Raw genomic sequence first — 17,539 nt, forward strand, 5'->3', positions numbered from 1 at the left:
AGCTTCGGGGGCAGCCGGTGGACTGGAGCACCGAGGGGAGGAGGGTGATTTGGAAAGGAGGAGCCAGACACGTGGGGGTGGGGGAGGTGGGTCAGAGAATGAGAGAGGCAGTGAGGAATTGGGGTGGTGCCCCCCATCCGGGCCAGGCTCAGAGCGATGCTTTACCCTCCTCTACCCTTTTACTGCTCACCACGGTCCTGGGAGGAAGGTATTATCACCAGTCTGCTGATGAGGAGATGGTCAGAGAGGCGTATCATGGGCTGGGGGGCAAGATGGCTGGTGAGAGGTGCCCAGGCTCTGGGTGCTCCTCGAGGCTCTGAGACGTGGACATGTTTAGTTTTTAATTCGGACTACCACACCGCATATCTTAATAAGCCCTGGCTTCTTTTGTCCATTCATTTATTAAACATCTATAAAACCCCCATCAGGGCCGAGCACTGGAGCATAAAGGCAAACTGGCCACGACCGAGCTCAACCTGCACACGTTTCCGAGGTGGACCCACATGCAGGCCAGCATGGGGAGGGCTGTCCTGCTTCTAGGTGGGGGTTGATGAGCAGAGTTGGGGGGGTGCAGGGAGGTGGTGTTACAGATGGAGGTCGGGGTCAGGGAATTAGCTGGTGGATGACTTCTCGGGGGTCTGGAGTGGGCAGTGGTGGGGAGGGGGTGACAGGCAGTGGACACAGAGGCTTGGTGGGTGGCAGTGGGGTGCAGGCTGCAGGGTTGTGGTTTAGGGGTGGGCGTCAGACCTGGGAAGAGCAAGGCCAGGCCTTGGTAATGAAGAGACCTGAGGACAGTCTGGACCTCAGAACAGAATACAGCACGGAGCTGAGGTTAACACCTGCGCCCTGACCCCCTCCTACCCATCAGGATGGCTGCTCTCAAGAAACAGGAAGTAACAGTTGGTGGTGAGGTTGTGGGGACATCGGCACCCAGGTGTGCTGTTTCTGGGAATGCAAAATGGGGCAGCTCCTTTGAAGAACATTCTGATCCCCCCAAAAATGAAACAGAATTACCATATGATCTGGCAAGTCTGCTTCTGGGTGTACACCCAAAAGACTGAAAACGGGGTCTCAAATATTTGTATACCTGTGTTCCTTGCAGCATTGTTCACAAGGGCTAGCGGGGGTGGGGGGTGGGGGGGCGGGAGCAGCACCTGTGTCCACCTGCAGTAAAAGGGCTAAACCCAGGGGGATGTGTGCACACACAGTGGGATACAATTCAGTCTTAAAAGAGGAAGGACATCCCGTCATATGCTACAGTGTGGGTGAAACTTGAAGGCATTATGCTGAATGAAATAAGCCAGTCATAGACAAATCCTGTATGATTCCACTGATCCGAGGTATCTAAAATAGTCACAGGGCACCTGGGTGGCTCAGTGAGTTAAGCATCTGCCTTTGGCTCAGGTCTTGATCCCAGGGTCCTGGATTGAGTCCTGCCCCTCCACCCAGCTTGTGCTCTCTCTCTCTCTCTCAAATAAACAAATAAAATCTTGTAAGGGCCTATTCAGCCAGAGCAGCCCCACCCCGGTTGAACTGCCATTTTGCTATAAAGCTTAAATTGACCTTGCCCCACCACCCACCCGCCAGGGGAACTTATTTAAAAGCAAGTCCGGGAAACTAGTCCCATGTAGCAAAGTCCAAGTACAAGGGTGGGTCAGGCCAGGTGGAGGTATTCAATCAGTGCTGGCGCAGACTGACTCCTAGCTACCAAGGAGTATGGGCCCCCGCCCTTTGGGAGCCTTTTGGCACCAGTCCTAACCAAGGTGTGATAGGCTGGTTCAAATATCTACTAGGGTAAATTGTAATTCAATTTGTCACCTAGCATCACTGTGGAGTTTTCTGTGTGTGTTACAATCTCATTGGCCACCTGTGTGTGGCCAGGCCCAACCACATGGCCTTTGCTCTATAAAAGTTAGTCTGGAAAGCAGGGAGGGGTCGGCCTCTCGGTAGGGGAGGCCCTGACTGGTCTGTTTGGCGTTCGGTCTGATTCCTGATGCTTGGCGCGAAATAAAGCTTTGCTTGACCTTCACTTTACTGTATCAGTCTCGCCCCTTTAATCACGGACCCATTATTGGGGTACCCAATTTTGGGGGGACCCAACAATCTTAAAAAAATAGTCCAGTTCACAGAGACAGAAGCAGAATGGTGGTTACCTGGGTCAAGGGGGAGGAATGGAGAGCTATTGCTTAATAGAAACAGAGTTTCGGTTTTTCAGGATGAAAAAAAAAATCTCTGGAGATCTGTTGTACAACAATGTGAATGTGCTTAATACTACTGAACCTAAAATGGTTAAAGTGGTAAATTTTGTTCTGTGTATTTTCTTGGAATTAGAATTAAAAAGGAAGGAAAGAAAGAGCTAGGCGCTGGAGTCAGACATGCCTGGGCTTGCCTCCTCTACCGACTTACTGGTGGGCTAATCTCGAACAAGTCCTTTAAATGTTTCATGCCTCGGTCTCCTCATGATGTGAGTCCAGGCTGAAAATAAACCTTGGAATCAGGTGCTATCATGAGGCTTCAATGAGTCGGCTTGGTTGTGACAGTATAGGTATTGTTAGAATTTGAACCAAGGCAACAAGACGGGTCCCCAGGAGCCAGGGGCAGAGCGGGACCAGTGGCAAGTCTGCCCTGGCCTGGGGGTCCCTCGGCCTTCACGATTTATTCCATTCTGGAGGGCAGTCCCAGCGCTGGGGTTGGTCCCAGGCCTGTGGGCTCTGCTGGGGCTGGGGAGGTTGGGGGAGCTTCCAGATCATGACCCACTGAGGACTGTGGGCAAGGCTCTGCCCGCTGATGGGAGTGTGGGCCGCCCTCCGGCTGCGAGACGCCAGCAGCAGCTGGGCTCAGGGGGCAGGACGGCTCCTTCAGCCTGTGTTTACTCTACATGTTCACTGTGTTCACTCTTACTGGGTTAGAGTGTCGGCCGGGAGCCGGCCAGAGGTGGTCTCTTCCTTCCTAGCCTGGTGGGACAGAGACTAGCCTTTAACAAAGGACATCCTATTGCACACGGCTCCAAATTCCAGTCCCAGCTCTGGGAGAGGAGCTGCGTGAACACAGAGGGGAGGCTGGCCCGGCACGGATGTTTCCATTGAAGTCCTGAAGGACAGTTGGGGTCAGTCAGGTGTGTGTGTTGGTGGGCAGGTGAGGAGGAGAAGACTGTTCTGGGTAGTTCTGGGCTGAGAGAGCAGCATGGGCAAAGGCTCTGTGGCAGGAGTGCTAGCGTGTTGAAGGAGGTAGAGGAGCAGAGCTGCAGAAACTCTGCGGGCTGGTATTTTCCTGTGTGAGCTACTAAGGAAAAATCCGTGTTTTAACCTTGAGCTGTGTGAGAAGTCACTGGGAACACTACAGTGTCCTCTGTGTGTAGAGATTTTCTTGGCGGATGTCCATTTGGGGAGAGCATTTTCTTTTTAATTGTTTTTTAATTATTTTTAAATTTATTTATTTACTTAAATATTTTTTTTATTTGTCACTTTAAAAATATTTTATTTTTAAGTAATCTCTACACCCAGCGTGGGGCTCAAACACATAACCCTGAGATCAAGAGTTGCATGCTCTACTGAGCCGGACAGGTGCCTCCGGATTTATTTATTTTTAAGTCAAAATGTAATTGACATACAGTGATAGATTAGTTTCAAGTGTACAACATAATGATTTGATGAGGGAGAGCATTTCCCTCCGATTGTTCCTTCCTTCCTTCTAGTAGGTGCCACGCCCACGGTAGAACCCAACATGGGGTTTGAACCCATGACACTGAGATCCAGACCTGAGCTGAGATCAAAAGTCAGATGCTAAACCAACTGAGCCACCCAGGTGCCCAAAGGGAGAACATTCCTTCAATAGTGTATTTCTTTGCTTTGGGGGTCAGGGAAACTCGGAAAACCCCCTCAGCTTGTGCTGTTTGGAATATGTCCATTTTAATGCAAGTCTGTTCATGCTTTCAAGGACTACGTCCTGCCGCATCTCTGAGGTGCCATGTACCGTGTTAGACCCTGAGGATATGATAGAAGAAACCAACACAATCCATGTCCTCTGCAGGGGCGGAGATAGCAGTCAAGGAAGCCCCCAGACCATATGAAATGGCCTCTGGCTCCTGCTGCCGGGGAGAGGCTAGGAGTATTCTAGGCAGAGGGGATGGCCTTTCAAAAGCCCTGCGACAGGAGGGAGTGAATCAGAATGGGGGCATGTGGGACAGGCCACATGGGGCTTGTAGTTCTTGGTGAGAAGATTTTTGTCTCAATTCCAAGAGCAATGGGGATTCATTGAAGGGCTTAAGTGGGGAGTGACACGATCAGATCTGCACCTTGAAAGGTGTGGCTGTGGCTAGGAGATCAGATTGGAAGGAAGATGGGGGAATGTGGGGTACCCAGGGGGGTGGCTCTACGGGACTCCAGCCCCACGGGCATGGGCGTGCAGCTGGGTGGCCTGTAGGCCGGGGTGTTCAACCTGCCGTCCAGGGGCACTGGCTGGGTAGGGAAATTCTCCCTTCCCTCTGATATCCCTTCTGACTCTGCAGGTGCTCCTTGCCACGGATTTGGCCAGTGTAGGACTTCAAAGGACAGAGCCGAGGTGTACATTTCCCCAGCCCAGAGGCCTGTCTCAGCCCCAGTCAGAGCTGTGTGTTGATTTTTTTGGCGATCTAGCAGGAAGGGATTTGGGGGGTGGCCTGAGCCTCTCCGCTGCCATTGCAGACTTGGGACACTGTGGGAAGGTTCTGGTTCTTAGGGAACTGGCGTTAGAAGTGATGGAGCTCTACGGCACGAAGGGCTCGTGAGGCCCATGGGACCCCCAGAACACACAGTGAGCGACCCAGGCTGTTTATTCCTGCAGCTCTAGGAGCTCTGAGGGGTTCTTTCAGTGTATCCCCAAACACCCAGGTGCTGGGGATCAGATTTTTGTTTCCTGACAGGATTCAAGAAATCCTTGTGTGCTTTTGTTTTTATCTTGGTTACTTGGCCTCAGAGAATTTTCTCCAAAATCTTCCACCACTGAGGTTTTTCCTTCAGGTTAGGACCACACAGAAGCTGATAGAAATCAGTGCCATCTGCCACTAGATTGTATTTTCTCCAGGGAGAGAAGGATGGAGGAACACTCCTCACTTTTGGAAGAGAGAGAACTGTCTTAGGCCATCTTCTCTGGGTTTTCCCATCCCAGGACCTGCAGGCCACCAGCTGCTGCCGGCCCCTCACTGCTTAGCGGGGCCTGGCCCGTCCAACACCAGCCCGAGCTTAGCCTGGGTCACCACCCTCCCGGTGGAGCCATGTCGTTGAGGGAAACCGCAGCTAGAGCAGGAGCTGTAAACTAATCTCAGTACGTAACACTCATGTGGAGAGCCCTTGTGTGGGCTTGTGTGTACCAGGCATTGGTCTCAGTGTTTCAGACGTACTAAGTCATGGGGATGCCTGGGTGGCTCAGTTGGTTAAGCATCTGACTCTTGGTTTCGGCTTGGATCGTGATCTCGGGGCCTTGAGATCAAGCCCCGTGTTGGGCTCCAGGCTCAGGGGTGGGGGGAGACTGCTTGAGGTTCTCTTTCCCTCTCCCCGCCCCTCTCTAAAATAAATAAATAAATCTTAAAAAAGGAAAAAAGAAAGTAATATTAAGTCATTTACACCACACCACACCTTTAAGAGGTGGGTACTGTTGTTATCCTCATTTTACAAATGGGGAAACTGAGGCATAGAGCATTTAAGCTAAGAGCTAGTGATGGTGGAGCAGGAATCTGAAGCCGGACAGTTTGGTTCCAAAGGCCAAGCTCTTAGCCACTAAGAACACACATGACGCAGCTGGCTGGGGACCTCCTGATATTGTTGCTTAAGCAGAGCACAGGGCCTTAGAACAGGGCCCCAGGGTTTCCTACTCAAAGCCTCCACGTTGTTTCTCATGAGCACTTGGGGTGAGGAGTGGGCTTGTGAGTGTCGTTGGCAGGAGGCATCACGATGGTGGGGGGTGGGGGGAAAGAACATGGAATCATATGGGCCTGGGTTTGATCCTAGGCCTATCCCTAGTTAGCTGTCTGGCCCTGGGCAATGGCTTCATCAGTTCTGTGCCTTAGTTTCCTCCTCAGCAAGGCAGAGTGAATACAACTCAACTCACTGTGAGGGTCAGGGGGGAGTGAGGTGAAGCGTGCTTGGAGTTGGGCCCAGAGCCTGCACCCGGTGGGTGCACAGTAGGGAGGAGTGGCAGATGTGGGCTTCGGTGACAAGAACCTCAGGGAGCCTGGGGAGCTGGGGATCAGGGTTCTTCCTGGAAACCACGCCTTGGGACCCCCCTGGAGGCTCACCCCACTTGGCTGCTCTGGCTGCGAAGGTCTTAAGGTCACAGCAGCTTCTCCCAGCTTCTTTTTTCCGGGCGGCTTGCCGGAGAGAGTGTTTCCATGGCAACACCCAAGGACCACCTGTTGGAGGAATTAGGTGTCGGGGAAAAATGACCTCCTTGCCTCATTCCAGTGGCCTCTGCTGAAGGTTTGAGGGGAAGCGGTTGGTCCAACTTGGAAACGCGATCCTGGTGAGGGGCTGCCCTGCTGATGGGGCAAGGGTGGGCTGCCCAGGGGAGGTCATTCTCTGGGCCCAAGTGGCTGCCTCCCAGGCTGCCTCCAGAGGGCGCTCCCCTGAGAGGAGGCCCTGAGCTCCAGCTTAGAGACCGAGGCTGATGGGGAGAGGCGGGGGCTGGGTGGGCTTGGGTGTCCGTGGACATTCTTGTCCGGAAGCAGCAGGGCCTCCTGAGAGAGAGGCTGTATTTGCCGCATTGTTCACCTGCCTGTCCCAGGTCTTCTCGTGCATGGGGGGTGGAGTGGGGAGCAGGAGGAGGGCAGGGAGCCACCTGACCGGCCTAAGGAACCGGTCTGGGGTCTGAGCAGTGGGGCCTGCGCCAAAGGGTAAGAAGAGAGGCATGTGGCAATGATGTCACCAGAAGTCCTTGTGAGCCCTCAGCCCCCCACCACCTCATGGGAATTCCATCCTCAGGGATTCCTGATTTCCATGTTGGGCCCTGCCTTGTTCAGACAAGTCTAAACATTTTCGTTTGCCTCAGTTTTGCTGCCTGTGAAATGAATAGTTATTGAAGTCAATTGTCTTATAAACTGTGCTTGACCCGAGAAAGAATGGGCCAGTTACTGTAAAGCTCATCAGCTTTTTCATGACTTGTGGCTGCATAATCCGTATCGAGAAATATAGTCCTCCCAAATATCCATCAAGCTTTGCGGAGTGTTGTTTATAATTGAATGATATCAAAACAGTTCAGGTGTCCTGTAGCCAGGGTTCAGGGAATGCCCCAGTAACGTGATATATTCGAATGCAGGGATAACTGATGGCCATTCAAGAAATCATCAGTGGGGAACGAACAGGGCATAACATTGTGGAAGGAGTCCATACCATGTATGTCTTACTCGTCCCGGCATCTTCCGAACCTTGCAAAATGTTTTGCAAACAATAAGTCTTCAACCAATATTTATTAAATTATTTCAACTATATAAAGATTGTGTGCAAAGGAAACAGGCTTGGATGAAACTATTCTAGAATGTTAACAGGGGTTCGTTCCGGGTGATGAATTTATGTGTGATTTGAATTTTTTTTCTTTATTATTCAGATAACTGAAACAAATTAAGCAATGTGCATGTATTACTCTTACTTTTATTTTTATTTATGTATTTTATTAGAGAGAGAGCATGCATAGGTGGGGAAGGGGCAGAGGGTAAGGGGAGAAAGAACCCCAAGCAGGCTCCACGCCCAGCACAGAGCCTGAAAGGAGGCCTGATCCCAGGCCCTCAAGATCCTGACCTGAGCCAAAATCAAAGGCCAGACACCCAACCAACTGAGCCACCCAGGTGCTCTGTATTACTCTAATTTTTAAATGCAATAACTTGCCTATTATGTTGGCTTATAAAAATACTGATGTAATTTTAAAAATTCAAGCAAGGGCTCCTGGGTGGCTCAGAAGGTTGGGCAACTGCCTTCACCTTGGATTCTGATCTTGGGGTACAGGGATTGGGCCCCATGTTGGGTTCCCTGCTCAGCAGGGCGTCTGCTTCTCCCTCTCCCTCTGCCTCTCTCCCTTCGCTCAGGTGCTCCCTCTCTCTTTCTTCCAAATGAATAAATAAAATCTTTTAAAAATTTCAAGCAGTACAGAAAAGCATAAAAAGGAAACTAAAACCACCATTTAGCAATTTTAGGCATTACTGTGTGGCAAACAGCCCCCAGGGAGCTTGCTCGGTGCACAGACCAGGATGGACATGTGTATGGATTTTTCCTGAGCGGGCTCATAGAATACAAGCTGGCTTGTGACCCTTTCACCGCAGACTGTATCATGGACATCTTGCCCTGTTAGTACAAGATGATTTGTGGCCTTTTAAACGACTGCGAAGTATCTGGTTTCTCAGATGTGCTGGCAGGTCCACTAAACGTTGCTCTGGTGACGTCCATTGCAGCTTAACATTCTTGTTCTTGTCATCAGTGCCAATGTGCCGTTATAATAAAAAAAATTAAAACAACTAAAAACTCCATGTGGTTCTGGGTTTGGCGATGAAGGTTTCAACAGGCTGGCCCAAGGAAGCCGGCCCTGCTTGCAGAGGGAACCAGTCTGAAGGGTTTGTTGGTGATGTTCTCGAAGCTTGAAGCATGGTTATCGGCAAGGAGCAGATTAGGGTGCAGTGCAGGTGAGGCTTACAGGTGGCGGTTTCAGGAAAGAATCCTTCGTTCAAGAGAAAAGACCCACACGTTGGAAAGATCCTGTCTTGGGTGCCTGGGTGGCTCAGTTGGTTAAGCGAGGGCCTGCTGCTGAGGTCACGATCCCAGGGTCCTGGATCGAGTCCCGCATTGGGCTCCCTGCTCTGCAGGGAGTCAGCTTCTCCCTCTGTCCCTCCTCTTACTTATTCTTACATCTCGATCTCTTTCTCTCAAATAAATAAATAAAATCTTTAAAACAAAACAGGAAAAAAAGGAAAGAAAGAGAAGAGCCTGTCTGATGTGGAGAAGACCTCCTCACAGGATTTAGGGTGGGGAGTGGCTCAGCCTGGGGCTTTCATCAGGGGCCCCCTCACCTTAGAGAGGGCTCAATCCTCTCTCTTCAAACAGAGATCCCATTTGAAAGAGATGCACAGGGAATGAGTTTTTCAGCTGCTCCTTGGGATCAGGAGATAGGCTCAGGGGAAGGGCAGAGAGAGTGATGGGTAAATGTGTGTCCTGCGTGTCAGTGGCCCAGCCTGCTGGAAGGAGTGTGGGCCCTCGGATCAGACGGCCAGATCTCTGCTCTGTCGTGTCCCAGCTGGTGACCTCTGGAAGACAACTGACTGCTCTGAAGCACAATGTCCTCATCGGTAACATAGCTGCTGACACGACTTTCTAGCCCCTCATGACGGTGGCCCCAGAGTCCTGTGTCTGGAATGTGTGGAAACTAAAATATGGGGTTTGTAGTGGGTGCAACTCTAGAACACCGTCTAAGCCCAACATACTCCCCAAATGCTTACAGGAGAGGGATCTTGGTGTTTTTCAAAGCAGCTGGGATTTGGGTTGCCCGGGGCTCGTAAGTGAGGAAGCTGTGGGGGAACAGGGTGTGTGTGTGCGCATGTGCATTGGGATGGGGATGCTTAGGTTGTTGCCAAGACCGTGAGTGACTGTGAGGTGGTGAGAAAGAGGAGGAGATGGCGTGGATGTGAACATGGAGCTGCCACAGGGAGACAGATCAGATGCGGAGGTGACAGCTGGGTGTGGGGCCAGGCCTGATGGAGCTTCTGCTGTGTGTGGCTCAGTGGAAGAGCTTTCTGGGGAGTGCTGTAGCTGCCTCCTGGAAGGACCTGTTTATCTGAGGCTGCACCAGCTCCCTAGGAAGAGAAGCGGCCTGACAGAGGCGAGTGAGCTTCCCTGGGAGGCTCAGCAGGGGCCCTATGGCCTCTAATGTGGCTCCATGGCCAAGTCTGTGGTTGGGGAAGGCTGAGGAGGACCACATATAGCCTTGGAAGGGAGAAAGGGCCAGAGGCCAGGGTGGTGTGGGCAGAGGATCCCCTGAAGCTCAGGCTTGGCCCTGGGGTCCAGACGGCGGGCCCCCTCCCTTCCTTGGCCCTGCCATCCTTCCCCTCGATGGAGGACTGTCCTCGTGGTGCCCTCCTGCCTGCGGGCCACCTTGTCTCCCTGTCTTCCTCTGCTTGCTTTCTCAGGCCCCCTGTGATCTGGATTCCCATGCCCCCAACCCTGCTTCCTGCAGTTCCTGACTCCCAGCCTGTCTCCTCCCTCAGCCCCCAGATATTCCGGGTGTTATCTCCTGGAATGTCCACTCCATCCCTCTGGCTGGGCACATCTGCCTTGTCTTTTAGGCCTCAGCTTGAACCCCATGTCCTCAGCCTCCTTAAAATGCATGGCCCACCCTGCTCTCTCCTGCTCAGACTCCCGACAACATGTAGGAGCTTTGGTGTCTGCAACGGGGCCCGTTCCCGGCACAGGCCATGCTCTTTACTGTTTAGGCCCTGTGCTAACCCAAGGAGATAGTCGCAATTATTACCCCCACTTTATAGATGGGGGATCTACCTGAATAACCTCCAATGGCTGGTTTCCAAATTCTTCCCTGCAGGAATGTCTTGTCTCTCCAATCAGCCTGAGCTCTTTCTGGGCAAAAGCCATGACTTTGGCTCGCACAGCTCTCCCAGCAGCAAGCCCGGGCCCTGTACATTTCCCTGGCTGGCTGGGCATCTGTTGCAAAGATGGGCCTTGGCTTGTTGGGCCTTGACATGGACTTGGGGGTCCCAGGCTTGGCTGGGAAGCACCTGGCCCCACTAGTGAGAAGACAGGCTGGAGTTCCGTGGAAGGGAGTATGGAGCTGAGCCCTGGCCTGGGGGCCTGCCCCTGGCGTCTTACCATTCCATTCTCCTTTCCTCCACCAGGGAACTCAACGGGAACAACATCACTCGGATCCACAAGAACGACTTCGCGGGGCTCAAGCAGCTGCGGGTGCTGTGAGTATGGGCTGCTGTCCACGCTCCTTGCCTCCTTCCTGCCCCTCCCAGGCAGTGGTCCTGGCTATGGGTTGTAGGGCTCCTGCCTCTGGAGTCAGTCTTCAGATGCCCTGAGGAGTCTGGGGTGGAAGTGATGGAGAGGCCTGAGTCGGATCAGCCGCCGCCTTGCACAGGGCTGAGGAGCTGCGCGTGGTGTAGGCCCCAGTGGTCGCCACCTGGCAGGACCAGGGCTGGGCTTACAGGGTGTCCTATCCTGGAATGAGGGAAGCCTGACTGACCGTGAGGAAGCTTTAGGCCTCTGGATTGGTCTGCTGGGGCCATCAACACAAAAGACCGCAGACTGGGGGCTTAAACACAGAAGTGTATTTTCTCGCAGTTCTTGAGGCTGGAAGTCTGATGTCAAGGCGCCATCCAGGCTATTCGTAGTGAGGCCTCTCTTCTGGGCCACCTTCTGGCTGTGTCCTCATGTGTGCACAGAGAGAGGTCTCTGGTGTCTTTTGTTCTTCTATGAGGATACCAGTCCTATCAGATTAGGGACCTACCATTCTGACCTCATTAAACATCAATTACCTCCCTAGTCTCCATCTCCAAATCACATTGGAGGTTAGGACCTCAGTGTACGAATTTTGGGGATGCATTTTAGTCCATGACTGTCTCCATAGTTCTTTTGACTCTGTGCCTCAGACAAACTCCCCAGTGAGGCTACAGTTCCTGCTGACTCGAGAGGGTAGGTGAGTGGGGACTGTTGAGGACAGAGGTGGCTCTCCTTGGGTGTCTGACAGTGGCAGATATTGGAGGTGGCAGGTGTGGCTCTACTGGGGTCAGTTGCCAGCAAAGGAGCCATCTGTAGCATTTCCCTTGTCGAGCTGGGCAGGGGTGAGGTGTGAGGAGGGGAAAGAGTGGATCCCTTCACCTCTCCCTGCCCTGCGGCTCTCAGACACATGCATACATTCTGACACATTCTATATCAGACAATCATAGGATCCTTACCCCGTACTCCCAGGGTAGTGCAAGTGTCCTGGGGCCTCAATTCTTTCAGAACTATTTTTCAGCTTGGAGGACCTTTGGTGGGGCTGGGGACTTTGTGTCTCCATCTTCTCCGGGGTCCTAGCTCTCAGTTGCTGGGCAGGGGTCTCTGCTGCTCCAGAACCCACCGACCCTTGACTCCTTCCGAATCTCCAGGAGTGTCTTCTGAGTCTGGGGGAAACCCTCCTTCGCTCCTGGCATCCCTCACTCACCTTGTCCTCCAGTCTGAGCTCCTCAATAGCTCAGGCTTCTGGAAACAAAGTGGAGGAAGAGAAGTGTGCGGTAACAGCTTCTGCCTCCTTCCCTAGGAGGGTGTGGGGTCCACATGGAACCTCAAGCCACCTGCTTAGGAGTGGAAGGGGGGAAAGGCAGGGAGAAAAATACACTCGACCATCTCAGAAAGTACCACGCAACAAGCAAACTGCCTGCCAGGCGGATGTTCTGGGCTGTAGGGACGTACAGTCTCATGGAGCCAGGTGGCTGAGTTGGCAGCAGATGGGGCCAGGCAGTGCAGGGGTGCAGGCAGAGGGGGTGTTGTCTGCCAACTGAAGAGTGTGTTTGCTACATGTGTGGGCTATGCCCACTTGGCACAACCTCCCCTCCCTCTGCTGTGGGCCCGTCCCCCTGCTCTGCCCCTTGGACACGCGCCCTCTGGGCCAAACGAGGGTATGTGCCAGCAGCCCCAAGTCGCTCCTGCTGCCTGGGTTCCCGGCTTCCCGGAGCAAGGATGCCTTTGGAGCCGTGGCCTGGTGCTCTGGTGCCCTGGTACCCCGTGGCCCTGGTGGCTGCAGCGAGCTCCGCACAGGCTCAGGGCCTGGATGTGTGTCTTGCTGTCAGGCCTGGGGGTGCTGAGGATACCTGTTGGGAATCTGCAAGGTTGGGGGGCAGCTGAGGCTGGGACCTGGGTGTGTGAGCGCCTGGGACCCTGCTCTCATTTCACTGCCTGCTGCCGGCTGCTGCTGAGAGTCCCCATCCAGCATCTTCCAGCTGTCCTTGTGTCTTTGCTTCCCCAGGCAGCTGATGGAGAACCAGATTGGAGTGGTGGAGCGGGGGGCTTTTGACGACATGAAGGAGCTGGAGAGGCTGTGAGTATCCACAGGTGCAGGCTGAGGGTGGCGGGGTGGCACTGAGGGGACAGGACGGCTGAGCCCAGCAGCAAGGACAGGGTGAGGGGAGAGCCTGGCATGCCCCCCTCCACCCCACCGCCTCCTGCTGGATGATGGGCGCCAGGGGCAGCCACAGCTAGGGAAGTGGTCACAGCGTCATCACGAGGTGACAGTGAGGACGTGGCTGGAGGGTGTCTGCACCCCACACGCTAAATGCCAGTCTCTTTGTTGTCTTTCCCTGATAATGCATTGTGGCAAAGACCCCACGCAGTACAGAGGAAGTGAAATTGCCTCCTATAATCTCAGAGCCCAGGCGTGACCACTGTCTGTGCTTCTGTGTGTGTGCAGTGGGGAAGAATGGGTATGCCAAGGGGACTGTCAGGGAGACTCAGCAGCCACCTGAGAAGCTGGGTTTTGGACGTTCAGGGCCACAGCACAGACACTGGAAGGTGATGTTTCTGACTTACATGTTGTCTCTAAACCCAGGGGTTTTGCATTTGAGAGTGGGTCTTGATCAAGTTTTGCATTTCAGGTTGGCAAAAATGAAAAAAAAAAAAAAGGATTGTGGTATGAATGAGGTGGGAGAGGGACACCCATTCACTGGGGTCACTGGTCTCACTGTTCCGCTTTGGTTTGGCTCTCAAGAGGTGTCAAGAGTCCTAGAGTTCATGCCCTCTGAACCAGAAAGTCCATTTTACTTTAAGGCAGTTATCAGAGATGTGGCGAAAAAATGTATATATCCAGGATATTTTTTGCACATCTCTTAAACACAGCAACAAAAAAATGGAGAAAGCCATTCTGGTGGAGACATGGGTTATCAAGTCACATTTTTGAAGAATAGTTAAGGCCATTGGAATGTGCTCACAATATAATATTAAATGAAAAAGGCAGGAAGTGATGTTTATGTAAATCACATCAACTTCTGTGTATATAGAACACAGGAGGAGGAAAGTAATTGGAAAGATTAACCCCCATTGCACTGAGTGGTGGGATATCAGGTAACTTTAATTTTACTCTTTGTGCTTATCGTTTTTATGGATTTTCTTACAATGAGTTTATAATTATAACTATAGCTACAGTTGATTGCCTTATTCTGTGCCAGACACCAAGATAAGCTCTTTGCCCTACAATATCTCATTTAATCCTTAAAACAACGCTGTGGTCAGTGGTATTTTACAGAAGAGAAACAGAAGGGCACTGAAGTTAAGGCACTTGCATTATTAAGCGATTAAGAGGGGATTAGAACCCGGATCATTTTGCCTCCGAAGCCTGAGCTCTTAGCGACTATGACCTTATACCTCACTTTTCTCTTTCACTTCAAAGAAAGTAGGGTATTAAACAAAGGGAGAAGACTATGGTTGTCGCCTTGCCTTCCTGCAGCCTGGAAGAAAATCAAGGCATGTCTTCTGCGTTCTTCACCCAGGCCCCAGAGTGAGCGATAAGGGGCCTGCCGTGAGAACAGAGGACTGGAGCTGTTTGTTTTCTTCCAAAGGCTCAGGACAAAGTACACATTCTTGACCGGGCTGTGAGGGCCTGATTGGGACCCGGACCGAACCCGCTCCTGCAGCTTCAGCTCTGGGTGCTGGAGGAGGAAAGGTGTGGGCGGTTGGGGGGGGGGTTGTCAACACCCGATGGGGGTGCCCGCCTCATGTCTGCCGCTGCCTTTGGGAGGGGGCAGGGCCCTCCTTTTTGAGTCCAGACTTGTCACTGCAGACTTTGTCCCTTCTGTCCTGCTCCTATACCTTCCTTCCTGTGCAGGTGCCCCACAAGTTCCCAGCAGGTGGTTCTTCTTGAGGGGTGTGACCGCTGTGTCCTGGGGGGTTGTCACCGAGGCCGGCCAGCACCCTCTCCTCTGACTTGCTGGAGACCAGTGGTGGATCCATTAATCCTACATGTTGCGTAAAGCGGGCAGTCATACACACTGCACGTACTCTAAATGTTCCCTTTTGAGCACAGACATGGAAGTGTGCATTTATCGACCCTCTTCCCCACCTCCCCACCCCCCCCCAGGCTTTTCTTCTCAGTATGAGACTGGAGTTCTGTATTGCTTCTGTCACCTACACTACACACAAGTGATTTGCTTATGATTTTTGGTTTCTTTAAGGTAGAGGGACATGTTTATTTTTTTAAAGATTTTTAAAAAATTTTTAATTTATTTGACAGAGAGAGATCACAAGTCGGCAGAGAGGGAGGTAGAGAGAGAGGGGGAAGCAGGCTCCCCGCTGAGCAGAGAGCTCGATGTGGGGCTTGATCCTATGACCCGAGCCGAAGGCAGAGGCTTTAACCCACTGAGCCACCCCGGCACCCCATGTAGAGGGAGATGTTTAAAATGCCCTTAGAAGCAATCTGGATTAAGAATTCTGAATTCCGGGGCGCCTGGGTGGCTCAGTGGGTTAAAGCCTCTGCCTTTGGCCCAGGTCATGATCCCAGGGTCCTGGGATCGAGCCCCGCATAGGGCTCTCTGCTCAGCAGGGAGCCTGCTTCCTCCTCTCTCTCTGCCTGCCTCTCTGCCTACTTGTCATCTCTGTCTGTCAAATAAATAAATAAAATCTTTAAAAAAAAAAAAAGAATTCCGAATTCCATTTTTTAAAAATTTTTTAAAGATTGTATTTATTTATTTGAGAGAGAGATAGCACAAGCAGGGGAGAGGGAGAAGCAGACTCCACTCTGAGCAGGGAGCCCGATCCAGGGCTCAAACCCAGGACCCACAGATCATGACCTGAGCCGAAGGCAGATGCTTAACCGACTGAGCTGCCCAGGTGCCCCCGAGTTTTTTGGTGACCCTCCTGTCCTTGGCCCAGTGTTTTACTTAATTCAACAGCCCTTCAACAAACAGCTTTTGGTTTATTGACATTCTCGAAAGCCTCCAATTTGGTTTTGCTAGAGATGACTCTTTTCACATGAGTATTCTGTTCTCCTCTGTCACAGTTAATTACCTTGTAAAATTATAAGCGCCTCTGGTATAGGTAGGTTTGGGAACAGACATTCTGGTTCTTGTAAGCAGTTCCTGTAGGCCCAAGTACAGAGGTGAAAGTGTGCAGTCGTGCTGGTCGTGGGGGTGGGCGTGCCATGGGCACGGAGCGGGAGTGGCACTCTCAGCCGCCCTGCGCTGGCCGTGGGGGGCTGCTGTGAATTGTGGGGGAAAAGCGCTCTTCAGAACCAGGCTCTCGTACGTGGCCGTGACAAGGGTGAGTCACTCACCTCTGGGCATCCTGGCTTCCTCAGCGATCACAGAGACAGCTCAGTGGACTCGGTTAACATCCTGAGCACCTATTAAGAGCCAAGCCATATGGCAAGACGGTAGAGGTAAAAATTTCCTGCAGGTTGTTGAGAGAAAGAAACGGGAGGGTAGGTGTGTGAATGTGAGCCCTTGTTGTCATGCTCGAGAGAAAGACACCCACCTGTGCGTTCTGCTTTCCCTCCGATGGAGAGGTAGCGCCCCTACAGCACTCGTCTCTGTGCCTGGCACATGTGGAGGGCTAAGGACCGGTCACCACTACTGCCGTCTGTTCTTAGCTACCTGCCCCTCCTTCACAATGCTCGGGCCCTCCTTTGGTGTTCTTTGATTTTCTACTTTATACTGGCTCTTGAATTTTTTTCCCCTCTCCAGTGTTTGCAGAAATTGAAGCTGGAAAAATGAGAAAGTCTTGGGGGAAAACAAAACAAAATAAAAACCCATGATTCCCAGGCAGTGTAAATACAGAATTAATTTACTGGACAAGGTTAAGGAACTTGGGGGTAATCTGATGTCCACTCCTGTGCTTTAAGGATTCTACTGGTGGTCTTTTTTTTTTTTTTTTTTCCCCAAGGCAGTGATGTGTTTCCCTAGGAGCCTGACCCTTTGAGTAAACTTCTTCCAGCTGGTCTCCTTGTCTGCACCGTGCTGGAAAATGATGCTTTTCTCACATATCAGATGAAGGGTGACCTCCTAGGAGATAACCACAGGCCAGTTACTATTGGCCACAAACAATTATGTTTCTTCCTCCCTCCCAGCACAAGAAAGCTTTTGCCCAGTTGGTTTATCCTCGTCCAGTGGTGTTAAAGGACACAGTTGTGCGAGATCTGAACTGTGCTGTAGTCTGTAGGGCCGAGGCTGGGTTTTATTTTTTTAATTTTTAAAAAGATTTTATTTATTTATTTGACAGACAGAGATCACAAGTAGGCAGAGAGGCAGGCAGAGAGAGAGAGGAGGAAGCGGCTCCCTGCTGAGCTGAGAGCCCGATGTGGGGCTCGATCCCACGACCCTGGGATCATGACCTGGGCCAAAGGCAGAGGCTTTAACCCACTGAGCCACCCAGGCACCCCAAGGTTGGGTTTTACACCAGAGCTTCTCCAGCCCTCAGGAGCACCTGGATCGCTTGGGGATCCTGCTGAAATGGAGTCTGACTCCACTGGTCTAGGGGAGAGGCTGCGATATCGCCGCTCTTAGCAACTCCCAGGCAAAGCCCATGCAGATGCCCGTGGACCACAGCGTGAG

General features: G+C 52.1%; 1 protein-coding gene across 1 annotated transcript in view; it reads left to right on the forward strand.

The window, feature by feature from the left end:
- The window catches only part of SLIT1 (slit guidance ligand 1), a 167,665-nt gene that overhangs the window by 11,336 nt on the left and 138,790 nt on the right, over nucleotides 1-17,539 (forward strand). Inside the window, exons 2-3 of the mRNA XM_004749578.3 lie at nucleotides 10,859-10,930; nucleotides 12,970-13,041. Coding sequence (XP_004749635.1) covers nucleotides 10,859-10,930; nucleotides 12,970-13,041 — 144 coding nt within the window. The remainder of the gene's footprint in view (nucleotides 1-10,858; nucleotides 10,931-12,969; nucleotides 13,042-17,539) is intronic.

This window comes from Mustela putorius, unplaced genomic scaffold (assembly GCF_011764305.1).
Source record: "Mustela putorius furo isolate JIRA1106 unplaced genomic scaffold, ASM1176430v1.1 tig00003909_pilon_pilon_pilon, whole genome shotgun sequence".
Classification (NCBI taxonomy): domain Eukaryota; kingdom Metazoa; phylum Chordata; class Mammalia; order Carnivora; family Mustelidae; genus Mustela; species Mustela putorius.